Source organism: Onychomys torridus, chromosome 3, assembly GCF_903995425.1.
Source record: "Onychomys torridus chromosome 3, mOncTor1.1, whole genome shotgun sequence".
In the NCBI taxonomy this organism is placed as follows: Eukaryota; Metazoa; Chordata; class Mammalia; order Rodentia; family Cricetidae; genus Onychomys; species Onychomys torridus.
In genome coordinates this window covers 56,667,080-56,680,478 of record NC_050445.1, presented here as the reverse complement: position 1 = coordinate 56,680,478, position 13,399 = coordinate 56,667,080, and the positions used below count along the sequence as shown (strand labels likewise).

The 13,399-nt window shown below is 37.2% G+C and overlaps 1 protein-coding gene across 2 annotated transcripts in view; it reads right to left on the bottom strand.

Moving 5' to 3' along the window:
- Thsd7a (thrombospondin type 1 domain containing 7A) overlaps positions 1–13,399 on the bottom strand; it is a 406,340-nt gene that overhangs the window by 3,180 nt on the left and 389,761 nt on the right. Inside the window, exons 24-27 of one of the 2 annotated variants that reach the window (XM_036180853.1) lie at positions 9,064–9,159; positions 3,166–3,248; positions 2,604–2,814; positions 35–122 (exon numbers count right to left, since the gene is read on the bottom strand). In XM_036180853.1, the coding sequence (XP_036036746.1) occupies positions 35–122; positions 2,604–2,814; positions 3,166–3,248; positions 9,064–9,159 (478 nt within the window). The remainder of the gene's footprint in view (positions 1–34; positions 123–2,603; positions 2,815–3,165; positions 3,249–9,063; positions 9,160–13,399) is intronic. The other variant, XM_036180854.1, reaches the window with a different exon arrangement.

The window sequence follows — 13,399 nt, the reverse complement described above, 5'->3', positions numbered from 1 at the left end:
ATCCTTCTAGATTCTGAAATATTTCAACACTCACCAAGCTAGATAAATCATGGAGACAATGAACACTAACAGCACAATTGCCCCTGCTGCGACACCATAAACCCAGGTCTTTAGTCTCCCATCTAAGAAGAACAGATATTAGTTATTAGTTTACATGAATCTGGAACATACATGACAGGTTTGAGCTGTGACCCATGATCAGTCATATATGACCAGTTCTGTTCAATACTCAATTTGAATTCTTTCCCAGCACCATTACCATTAATGTAAAGCAGCTACTAGGAGTTAGGCAGCAAGACATTCAAGGGGAATTAGCAATGGAAACAGGTGAAAAGCAAACAAATTGTGTTTACATTCAGATGATGAGTTCAAGTTTAAACTCTTTATATGAAATCTCATTTCAAATTCAATATGTGCATTGTTCTAGTCACATATGCTTTGACTTTTCCACTGATTTCAGGAATGGTATATTAAAAAGATAAAAAATAATGCAGCTTTTGAGCAACTCATAAAACTGGAGTGGATGCCAATGGGTATTTGACAATTTACTGTGATTTCAAAAGTTTTCTACCAGATGAAATTTAACATACTAACTTATTTGTTTAGCAAATAAATCTTTTATCTACTCTATATTTATACTGTGCTTTGACAATTAATAGAATTTGCAGAGATAATCACATAGAACACCATAGGAAAGGATTTTTAAATGTCCCTTTGCTAACTTTTCTGATATGTGCAATCAGAGCTGGCAGACATTATTCTGGTTCAGTTTTGGGGCTTCTTCATCCTTGAAGCATTAGGCTCTGAGTAAACTTCAAACATGCATTGCTAGGGATGATATTGCCTAACTTAATCAGATGCTGACATTAGCATACATTGTCTGTTGTCTACATCTAAGCATGTAGGCAGTATGCAGACAATACTCATACCACAATATGATATGAGTATGAAAATTAGATGTTGACAAAAATGACCCTATGGAGACTTAACAAATATTTGACAAGTATCAAATGCTGATTAGTACTAGGTATGTTGTTCATTAGAGGTCCAGTTGTTGAAAATAAATTCAGCTAATACTCTAAATATCACTTCCTTTTAAACCTGGAGAGTTAAAAAGTGCTTTTTCCTTGTTTCTTTTCTCTCTTTCTGTCTGTCTCTCTCTCTCTCTCTCTCTCTCTCTCTCTCTCTCTCTCTCTCTCTCTCTCTCTCTCTCTTTCTCCCTCCCTCCCTCTCTCCCTCCCTCTCTCTCTTTCTTTTGAATGAGTTTAAAATCAAAAGGTCTCTTCTACTACTAGGCTTCTTTGCTGTGAATGTTATTTAACAAATATTCAAAAACAAAGAATGCCTTTCGTCAGAATACGCTCCTCTTTACTATTTTAATGTGTTCATTGGAGGAAATTATTAAACAAAGTAGAAGGAACACTTTTATTTAAATTGAGAAACGTTGTACTCATTTGTGGAGATCTGCTTAAAGTCAAAATTGCTAAATGATAATTTGTTCTCCTGACTTGGAAAGGAGAGTTTCTAACCTTTTTACAGACAAATCAGCTTTTCAAAATTCAATTGTATTTTCAGCTAAGAATCTAATAAAAGCAGTGATTATATGGATAAAAGTAATCACCTGGATATTTAAAACACCTTACAAATTCAATATTGGTTCTCTCATAAGGGAAATACTTTTACTTCATGGATCATAAACAGAAGAATGCTGGATATGAAAATTTCTTCTTTCATTTCTCATGTTTCTAATGGAATTATATAGTTAATTATGTCTAGCTTGGCACAGATCTTCTCCATGTTGAGAAAGAAAGAGGCAGAATCCATGTTGTGTATGGAGCACTAGAATGGCACTTTATGTACCTGGAGACAGGTGTATACTATCTCTTCCAGTTAGAGAGAGAAAGGGTGCTAAGTAGAGCATAGCACTTCTTCAAGCCTGTAGGCTTATTCCTGTGTTGCATTCAAGTCCTTCCCTGGATATACTAAGAGTGTATATTGTAACATGACAATGGTCTGGTCAGCATCCAAATTTGGATCATTCCATCAAGAAAGGAAGGCTCCATTACTACATCTGCATATTTGCACCAGTACGGATTTTGAGGCATCTGCAAACATCAACTTTGGGGATGTTACTTATTGTTCTACCATCTGAGTGCCCTTGGCATGGCTCTGCAACTGTCATGCTCTTTGGGAATGTTTACACCACAGACTCTGTATATTAAGCTGAAAACTCAAAATGTCTTTATAGTCTTATTTGTCCTTGTAAATGAAAACATATTTTTCCTAATTATTTTCATTATTACATAGCTTTATTAATGTTGATTTATTATACTTACAACTTTAGGTCTAGGTTTTAGATAAGTGATATCAATATTTTTTTTTTCTGAAGAAAGTAATTTTATTTCTATGTATTTGGGGCATGGGTGCTTCTTTCAACAAGGAAAGTAAAATGACATAAAGATAGCTGCAATGTTAAAATGAGTAAATGGGTTAAGAAATAATCATTAATTTGAAAATTCTTGGTTATTAAAAAAATCTTGTGGCATTGTTATTGGTGGAATGTCTAAGTAAAGAATTTTGTGTTCCGTGTCTGGTTGCTTCACCTGGCCCAAACGGCTGTAGAAACCAAGTCCTGCCCCGTCCTGCTGGGTTAGTGGAGGGTTGGGTTGGGTGAACTGCCCGACTGGTTTTCACATCTCCTCTTTTGTCCTCCACAGTGGGAATCACCACCACTGGGATAAGTGTACATTGCTCAAGGGTGCTGTTGGAGGACATGACTTCAGTGTACCCTTCTTCACAGCGACATGCCTTCATCTGCAGGAGAACAGGGAGATTTATATTCCACATAAGATGTAATCTTGGAAACCATAACTAAGTTTATTCAGAAAATGAGCACTAGGAAACATTTTAAGAGAATTTACCACGTACAATTTTTCACCTTAGCTATGACTATGTTAACTCCCCATGCTACTGTGCAAAGTCATTCTAGAGGTAAATAAATGAAGTACATTGAGAGTTGTCCACATAGTTAAAAAGAAATGCTTAGAAGTAGATGATTCTTGCCTCCAGTCATGGCTTTTTTAGGACTGGGGAGGGACTGTACCAGAGACAGCAGGGTGATAAATGATGGTAGTAGCTTGTTCATCTTAATGAATGTGCACATACCTCACTACAGTATGAATGAGGTTGGCTACAGGGTGGGTTACAAGACCTGTCGGCATCAGGCTGGCTCACCACCAAGCAGCCACCTGCAGAACAGAAAATAATATTTTAACAAATGGTTCCTCTTGGTCTAATAAACATATACATTGTTATAGACTTGTCTTGGATGCTTGAACCACTTCGGAAGTTCCAAGAAGTTCTGCACTTTTGAAATGGCTGGCTAACCTCCATCACTTTCATTAGTAACTTGGGACCTTTGTACCCAGATGACAGCATCATGGCTTGTGCTTTATAAGTATCCAAGACACATTGCCAAGAGCCTGATTTTGTAGCTGCTATTTTTGAAACACTAGTTTCATATAACCTATTTCTGATAATGGCCAGAAAAAAAAAATAGGTCATATAACCTATTTCCCCAAGCCAAGCCCAGCAATTGAAAAACAAAAACAAATCAGATTTTCATTTTATTTTATAGTTAAATACTTTTCTTGGCTACTCAAAATGGTAGCTTTCTCATCCCTCCAAGTAACTTTTCAATTTATTTGACCATTACACAAAAGTGTTTATTACAACGCATATCTATTTTTAAGGAAAATCACTATTCTTGTTGTTAATTCCAGATATTTATGGTTGCTGGGAAGAAAACCAAAGTAACCAGCAAGTCTTTTGCTTGAGCTGTTTTCCAACTTGCCATTGAAATTAATTCTTCTACTTTATTTCTTTCGTACAATACATACTGTGCATTGCCGGTTTTTGCACCTTAAAGATGGAAGCAGTTGCCCTAAAGAAACAATATTGGTGATATAGGTGTGACTCATAGTTTCAAACTATACTTACTCAGCTTAACAAAACTTTAGCCAAACAAATGATTTTCCTTATTGAGCTCATAGTCTTTGGGATTCAATCCAGGTTCCCATCATCAATTCTTTGTTTTTCTTTTAATCTTATAAACGCTTTTTTAAAAAGGTTTTTATTCATTCATTCTTTCATACTTAAAAATACAATAACATAAATATAATAAGATAAAACAAAAACTATCATATCACAAAATGCAGTTAGTCATTGCAAGGTAATTGCAGTTTAGTGATCCTACTATCTATTAATAAACATATGGAGAGAAAGGAGAGCAGTCCCATTTCTTTTTTTTTATTGATCATTGATCATCATTTATTTATTTAAAGGGAATTTCTTTCTTTTTTTTCATAAACCAATAGGCATGAATCCCCATTTTATTGGGTTATAATTGGGTTATAAGGTGATAATAATATCCATTTGACACTGTGATTTACAGGGTACTTGAACAGACATTAAACACATTGGAGCATCGTAACTAGTCTATTCAGTAGTGTAGGCATTATCATCCCTATTTATGGATGAGGACACTGAGAGGCAGATGTTGCCCAATATAATTACACTAGTATAAAACAGAGCTGAAACATAGTTCAAATTTTCTGATTATAAATGCTGAATCCTTCCCAATCCAGCACAGCTGCCCAGTAGCCCCAGTGAACAGTCATGTGTCTGAAGATGGACTCATTTCTAAGTCTTCCATGTTTTCTTTTTTTTAAAGTGATTTATTATTATTCTTATTATATTTGTGTTTTAATTTTACACATCAGCTATGGGTTCCCCTATCCTCCCCCCTCCCACCCCCACTCCCACCTTTCCCCCATCCCCTCCCCTCCATTCCCATCTCCTCCAGGGCCAAGACTCCCCTGGGGATTCATTTAAACCTGGTGGATTCAGTACAGGCAGGTCCAGTCCCCTCTTTACAGGCTGAGCAAAGTGTCCCTGTGTAAGCCCAAGGTTCCAAACAGCCAGCTCATGCACTAAGGACAGGTCCCGGTCCCACAGTCTGGATGCCTCCCAAACAGTTCAAGCTATTCAATTGTCTCTCTTATCCAGAGGGCCTGATCCAGCTGGGGGTTCCACAGCCTTTGGTTCATAATTCATGTGCTTCCATTAGTTCGACAGTTGGACTCCTGGAGCTCCACCTGGGGCCTGGCTGAGGATCTCTGCATCCACTTCCATCAGTTATTGGATGAGAGTTCCAGCTTGACTGTTAGGGTGTTTGGCCATCTGATCACCAGACTAGGTCAGATCAGGCTTTCTCTTGACCATTGCCAGCAGTCTACAGAGGATTTATCATTGTGGATTTCAGGGGACCTCTTGAGCACTCTGCCTATTCTTGTTCTCATGTGGTCTTCATTTATCATGGTCTATTATTTCTCGTTCTCCCTTTCTGTTCTTGATCCAGCTGGGATCTCCTGCTCCCCTAAGCTTTCTTTCCCTCAAATCTTGCCCTTCATTACTCCTACTGTCGTCCAGGTTGTTCATGTAGATCTCATCCATTTCTCTGTCATTGGGTGATCCCTGGGTCTTTCCTAGGGTCCCATTTTCTAGGTAGCCTCCCTGGAGTTGTGTGGCAGTCTAGTCATCTTTGTTTTACATCTAGTATCCTCCTATGAGTGAGTACATACCATGTTTGTCCTTCTGAGTCTGGGTTACCTCACTCAGGATGATTGTTTCTAGATCCATCCATTTGCCTGCAAACCTCATGATGTCATTGTTTTTCTCTGCTGAGTAGTACTCCATTATGTATATATACCATATTTTCTTTATCCATTTTACAGTTGAAGGGCATCTAGGTTGTTTCCAGGTTCTGGCTATTACAAACAATGCTGATATGAACGTAGCTTAGCAAATGCCCTTGTGGTATGATTGAGCATTCCTTGGGTATATGCCCAAGAGTGCTACAGCTGGGTCTTGGGGGAGATGGATTCCCAATTTTCTAAGGAAGCACCATATTGATTTCCAAAGTGGCTGTACAAGCTTGCATTCCCACCAGCAGTGGAGGAGTGTTCCCCTTGCTCCACATCCTCTCCAGCATAAGCTGTCTTCTGTGTTTTTGACCTTAGCCACTCTGACAGGTGTAAGGTGGTATCTCAGAGTTGTTTTGATTTGCATTTCCCAGACAATTAGGGATGTTGAGCAATTCCTTAAATGTCTTTCAGCCATTTGAGCTTCCTCTGTGGAGAATTCTCTGTTTAGTTCTGTAGCCCATTTCTTAATTGGACTGTGGGGCATTTTGATGTCTAATTTCTTGAGTTCTTTATATATTCTGGATATCAGCCCTCTGTCAGATGTGGGGTTGGTGAAGAACTTTTCCCATTCTGTAGGCTGTCACTTTGTCTTGTTGATCATGTCCTTTGCTCTACAAAAGCTTCTCAGTTTCAACAGGTCCCATTGATTGATTGTTTCTCTCAGTGTCTGTGCTACTGGTGTTATATTTAGGAACTGGTCTCCTATGCCAATCCATTTAAGAGTACTTCCTACTTTCTCTTCTATCAGGTTCAGAGTAACTGGATTCATGTTGAGGTCTTTGATCCACTTGGATTTAAGTTTTGTGCACAGTGACAGGTATGGTTCTATTTGCAGCCTTCTACACATTGACATCCAGGTATGCCAGCACCATTTGTTGAAGATGCTTTCTTTTTTCCATTGTACATTTTTGGCTTCTTTGTCAAAAATTATATGTTCATAGGTGTGCGGGTTAATGTCAGGGTCTTCAATTCGATTCCATTGGTCCACATGTTGGTTTTTATGCCAGTACCAAGCTGTTTTTATTACAGTAGCTCTATAGTAGAGCTTGAGGTCGGGGAATGTGATGCCTCCAGAGGTTGTTTTATTGAACAGGATTCTTTTGGCTATCCTGGGTTTTTTTGTTTTTCCATGTGAAGTTGAGTATTATTCTTTCCAGATCTGTGAAGAATTGTGTTGGTAATTTGATGGGGATTGCATTGAATCTGTAGATTGCTTTTGGTAAGATCGCAATTTTTACTATGTTAATCCTGCCTATCCATGAGCATGGGAGGTCTTTCCAGTTTCTGACATCTTCTTCAATTTCTTTTTTCGGGTACTTAAAGTTCTTGTCATAGAGGTCCTTCACATGCTTAGTTAGAGTAACCCCCAGGTATTTTATATCATTTGTGGCTATTGTAAAGGGTGATGTATCTCTGATTTCCTTCTCAGCCTGTTTGTCTACTATATATAGGAGGGCTACTGATTTTTTTGAGTTGATCTTGTATCCTGCTACGTTGCTGAAGGTTTTTATTAGCTCTATCAGTTCCTTGGTTGAATTTTGGGGTCCGATAGGTTTCTTACAGAGTCAACCTGTCAATTAAAGCAATTGATCCACATAATGTACCTTACATTTGTTTTCATAGAGAAAACCATCTAAACGTCGAGAGAAGAATGCATGTAGACTTTATTGTAAGTCATTTCACGTTGACTTCTTGGCAACAGAGAAAAAGAATGGTATATACACTTGATTGTATTGAAAATAAATTTAAAATGTGATTTATATTGACGACTCTTTAAATTTCAACTTAATGTTGATTTGGGGAATAGTCTCACTTGCAGTAGGAAAACAACAGTGTTAGAAGAAAAAACAGACAAATATTATTTGCCTCTATATTTGCAAAAAAACCTTCTATCAAGTAGAAGCTTTTAGGAAACTATTAATTTCTTTCAGAATCACTTCAAGGATGACCTTCCTTTCCAGGATCTGAGCTCAGTGACTGGCACCTGCAGCACCTGGTTTGGAGTGGCTGTACTTCCCTGTCTGTGCTTTTTATCACCCATTCCTCTTAGAATGGAGTCTGGGTTGATTGCTTTCCCTCACCAAATGATACTGGTGAGACTGCAGAGACCTTCCTGGTAGGAGTGTTTTCTGTTATATATTATATGTACAGTGGGAGATGCTATTATCAAAGATTTCTTGGTATAGCTTTTATTCATGAAAAATCCTGTCTTCATAAGAATATAATTTGACATTCTGTTCTGGCTTTCATAGTGAAGAAATAAGTAATTAGGTTTCAATAAACCTGGGTCACTTGAAATTCAATATAAAAATTGATGTTTTCCAAGAAGTGCATTGATCCTGGCTGGGTCCTATGATCTCACTGTATATATGAAAGTTAAATCACAAATGATTTACTCAGGTGTGCCCCAATGCACACCACTTTGTTTTTCTTGCAGAAGAGTTTAAACAAGAGGCCCAAGTCAGCAGGTACCCTGGGCAGCTGACAGTCAACAGCCATCCTGCCTCTGATACGAAGATTCCTAACAACTAAACTATTTTAAAATGATAATTAAGGAAAAACATTTTAAATTTGTGTTTATGTGTCTGAAGCTGTCTCTGACCTTGATTTTTTTCCTATGAAATTTGCAAGCTATTCAGTACATATGCAACATGAATTTTTCCCTTTAATAGATGTTTGGAATGAGCCCTTGACTTCACTGAGCTCATATAAAGAACTTGTAAATTAAAGGAGTCTACTGGGAATATCTTTGAAAAATCTTCTTTTGACTTTCTTCTTTGGAAGCATAATAGTTGTTTGTGATGGGGACATAGCAAATGTCCCTCTCCAATGCCCTGGGTTTGAATTTAGTGATTAATCTTTCTTATTAGTCAACAAAATGTCTTAATAATAGTTTTGATAATTCAGGTAGATTGTGTTTATATATGCATACTACCTTGTTCTGTATCATCTTCAAAGCATACAAGCAGAAATAGTGAAAGGCATAATTATGATTTTCTTTGTATATAGTAATTTGTTAATGTACAACATTTCTAGGGAAAATCAGGAAATCACCTATATTCATTTATGAGTGTTGAGCAGTATTTCAAATAAATATAATTCTAATGTCCAAAGGTAATAGGTAAGAGAGAACTTGACATATTTTAAAATAAAATAATTTGTCACTGGTCACCACACATATGTGTATAACACAAATTTCTTGATTCCAACAATGTGTTAACAACTGAACATCCTCCAGTATTCAACTACATATATGTTACAGGAATAAATTCAGAAAAACAAGATATTGGTGGTTTACCTGTTACATTTACACCATCTGACCTTTGACACCAGACTGTTCGAGAGGAGCCCTTCCAAGCACTTGCCATCCACTTATACTCATAGCACTGTCCATCTGCAGGCAGAGAGCAAGCACTGATGTTTCATTACTCAGGATCGTCATGAGAGAGGATTACCAATGAATGTATGAACAAGTGAAAGGTGATGTGAAGTGTATTGCTGAGGATAACAATGTCAATGAGCTGTCTGAAGTTGCAAAAAAATTGGATAAAACTGCAGTTAACATAGGTCCTCATAATGTCCCCACTGATCTTCTGTCCTGCTATTGTGACAGACCCTGGACGTGTAATTTTATTCATGGTTTACTGTGGTGATATACTGTGTGCCCTAATAAAATTTGCCTGAAGATCAGAGAACAGAACAATCCAGTAGATTAAACATATTTTCCAGGCAGTGGTGGCACACACCTTTAATCCTAGCACTTGGGAGGCAGAGATCCAACAGGATCTCTGTGAGTTCAAAGCCACCCTGGATTACATGAGATTGACTCAGTCTAGGAGAGAAAACAGAGCCAGGCAGTGGTGGCACACACCTTTAATCCCAGTCCTGGGAAGCACACACGTCTTTTATCCCAGGAAGTGATTCCAGGGCAGAGAAAGGTGTATAAAGACATGAGGAGACAGGACTAAAGGCTTTTCGGCAGAAGCATCCCTTTCAGCTGGAGGCTTTTTCAGGCTGAAGAGTCCTAGAGGTGAGATGTGGCTTGTTCCTTTGTCTCTCTGATCTTTCAGCATTTGCCCCAATATCTGGCGCCAGGATTTTTTTGTTTTGTTTTACTAAAAGACTGTTTAGAATTCATGTTACAGTTTAGTTCCAAAGTTTTAAACTTTTTTTACACACTGGAATATGGAACATATAGGTAAATACAGAAAGTAACTAACTGTAAAATATATTCAATTATTTACCATTGATAATAATTGAATTCTAACAAAGATTACCATATAGCCGTACTTGCTTTAGTTTCCATTTCCTTGCTCATCAATAAAATGAGTTACAAATTTGTTATTGTATAACATCACTTCATGATCCTATCCAGTCAACATCGTTCTGAGGCAAATATACTGCTTTCTACATTGTTTTTACTTTTTACTATATGCATATACATATCTCATTTAATATTAATGAATAAGATTAATACTTTATTCAAATTAGCATTTTATTCAGTATAACGGTTTCGCAGTCCATTGTGTTTTACATATAACTCAGGATTTTGTCATTGTTACAGATAAACTATCTGGATGTGATTTTTAATGTAGAGCTAGTCAATTAATTTTAACTGACACATAGAATTGCATTGTATCAGGTATTCCAGTTTATTCAGTGTTTCCTTTGGTCATGTTATTTTAAATTATTGTCATTAAAAATACCTTGTTGGTCATCCTAGTGGCAAGTATATTGGTACTTTTTTACCTATAACTATCTAGAAGAGAAATCTCTGATATAACTGTAGACAGCTGAGTCTTTGCTAAATACTCCCCATCTTTGTGCACTACAAGGCAAACATTTAAACATCCACCTGTACTAATGATTCTATTGCTCTCTCTCTCCACACACAGGAAGACTTAGGATAATACATTTTAATTTATTTTTAACCCGTCTTGGGTGTATTAAAGTCTGTCTTATCATAATAAAATAAATTCTTGATAACTAAAGTTATCAAATAATTTAAAGAATGTTTTGGATGTCCTCTAATGGAAACGGCTTCTTTCTGTTTTATTTCTTATTAACACCCATGTCTTTACTCACTGAAATGAAGGAGTTATTAATTTTAAGTAGTGAGCATCAATATATGCACCAGGAAGCCCAGGCTGTCTTGATGTTCCAGCAGAGTGTGCACCTCTGTTCCATGTTCAACTACATATCTGGGTGTAAGGCTAGGTTTGCTCTACAATTCTCCATCCTTTCCTACTAGAGTGATTGCTTCGTTATTGGCAAATAATTCTACCAATGCTTAGATAGTGTGAGTCATGAGAAAAGGCCATTGAAATCTCCTGGCCTCTTTTCATAATTTTTGTTTTCAAAAATTTTCTTGGCTCTTTTTGTTCTTAATACCTGCAAATTAACCATAGGATCTACTTCTCAATTGCCTTAAAAACCTGGTGAAATCATATGGAATTTGTAGGTAAATGCATGTCAAATTCCTGGGTGTCACTGCAGATAGTTATTTGTGAAATGGCTCACTGCACCAATGTTTTAGTCTTTTAGTCACTTCAGTTGGAATTTTATGGTTTTTCAATACATATCTTGCTCCACTTTTGTTAGATGTAGGTACAGCTTAAGTATAGTTTTTTTTCTAGTAAAGATTTTATTATTGAATTTTCCTGGAAAATAAAGACTAGTTATTTTAATGTTAGTTTTTTTAAAAAAATCATGTTTCTAAACTTTCTTACTTCCAAATACTTATATATTTGAGTGAATTAATATGCACATTTTCTCCCAAGTTTGGCTTACAGATTTTTACTGTACATGGGCACTCAGTCACATTTTATGCTGTATTAAATGTGAATATAGGGCTGAAGAGATGGCTCAGAGGTTAAGAGCATTGACTACTCTTCCAGAGGTCCTGAGTTCAATTCCCAGCAACCACATGGTAGCTCACAACCAATGAGATCTGGTGCCCTCTTCTGGCTTGCAGTCATATATGCTGTATATATAATAAATAAAAAAAAACTTTAAATGTGAATATAAATTGAATACGTTTGAATTTGTAGTAGTTAAAGAATCCATGGCACAGCTTTTCTGTTACTATTGATAAATTAATAACACCCTAAGTTATCTTCATAGTTTTCTATTTGTAGTATTGCAAATTTGCTTTTTTTTTTTTTTTACCACTTTGCTATGAAATGGCCACTTTTTTCCTTTGACATAGTGCGGGGCATTTTACCCACCAACCCCACAGTTCCCCAGAGTTTTCTTGAGTGCGAGCAGCAGGAAATATTAGATAGAAGGATTTAGATTGTGAAGATAAACAGAAAATAAAGGACAGCCTCGAGAGGGCCTGGAACCTATTCCAATGGGCCCTGACTGGCTTTGCCCCAGGGTATTTATAGAGACGCCAAGGGGTGGAGCAAAAGATCCCCCTTGCAGCACAGCCAAGTGCAGAGCATCTCAGACTCCTGCACTCAGGCCGGTGGTCCTAATCATCCTCTCTATGCGGACCTGCTGGGTAAAGCCACAAGGAACCTGAAAATGGGCTCCCACATCATAGAAGATACACTGATATTTCGGTTGACTGTGTATTTTCTCTGCTTAATTCAATGTGTATTTACCTCTATAGGCTGCATACTACTTCCTTTTTCCTGATTTTTAAAATTTAATTAAAATATAATTACTGCATTTTTACTATTCGTCTTTTCTATGGAAAACCTCCCATTTCCCCATTCTCCCACTCGTCCAATTCATGGTCTCTCTTTTTCTTCCTTGAGTTTTTATCCTCACATATCTACTTCCTCTTAAAAAATAACATTTATTGATTTTTATATGCAGCTCATTTTTGCGCTTCCCCACCTGTGTCACCATGCACAGTCTTTAAGTCTCCTCCAAACACTTCTTTCTCTCCTCATAGCTAACAGGTGGCAATCTTTGTGGCTCCCAGGTTTTGCTTGTGTGTGTAGGAGAGGATTTCTTCTGCAGCTGTACTAGTGATTTCTAATTTACTTCACTGACATTTAAGAATAACAGTTCTTTCCCGTGACCTGGAATTTAATTAGTTGCAAACCACAAGCTTCTGTACTTCTTTGCTATCCTAGGAATCAGGGATATTTTATGTAGTTGGTAAATTGGGTAAGATTATATTGACATATATATGACAAGGTAGGTAATTTTACCTAAACCTTAGGTTAAGTCATCTACTTCATTAGTTTTCATTCTATGTGGTCTCAGCATCTTAGGTCTCCTCCTCTAGTTTTCCAACATAAGGTGATCTTTTTTCTATCTAACTTGCTATTTGTTTTATGTCATATTATAGCATGAATCTTAAGTGTTCTTATTAATGAAACTCAAACCCGAAGCCAGTTATTGTGGTGAACACTGGAAGATCAGAGACACAGAACAAGCCACAGCTATCTCACCTTGCTAGTTCTTCAGGTGATCCTCTTTCCTCAGGCTGGAAGCTTCTCAGTCCTCATCCACATGAATCTTAGCTGAACTGTGCTGCTCCAAAGCCTGAACGCTTAACCAACCAAAATGCTTAACTAACTACATGTTTTACTTTACTAGTTCCTGGTCCTCACACCTTATACACCTTTCTCTTTCTGCCCCCACTCCCTGGGATTAAAGGTGTGGGTCACCATGCT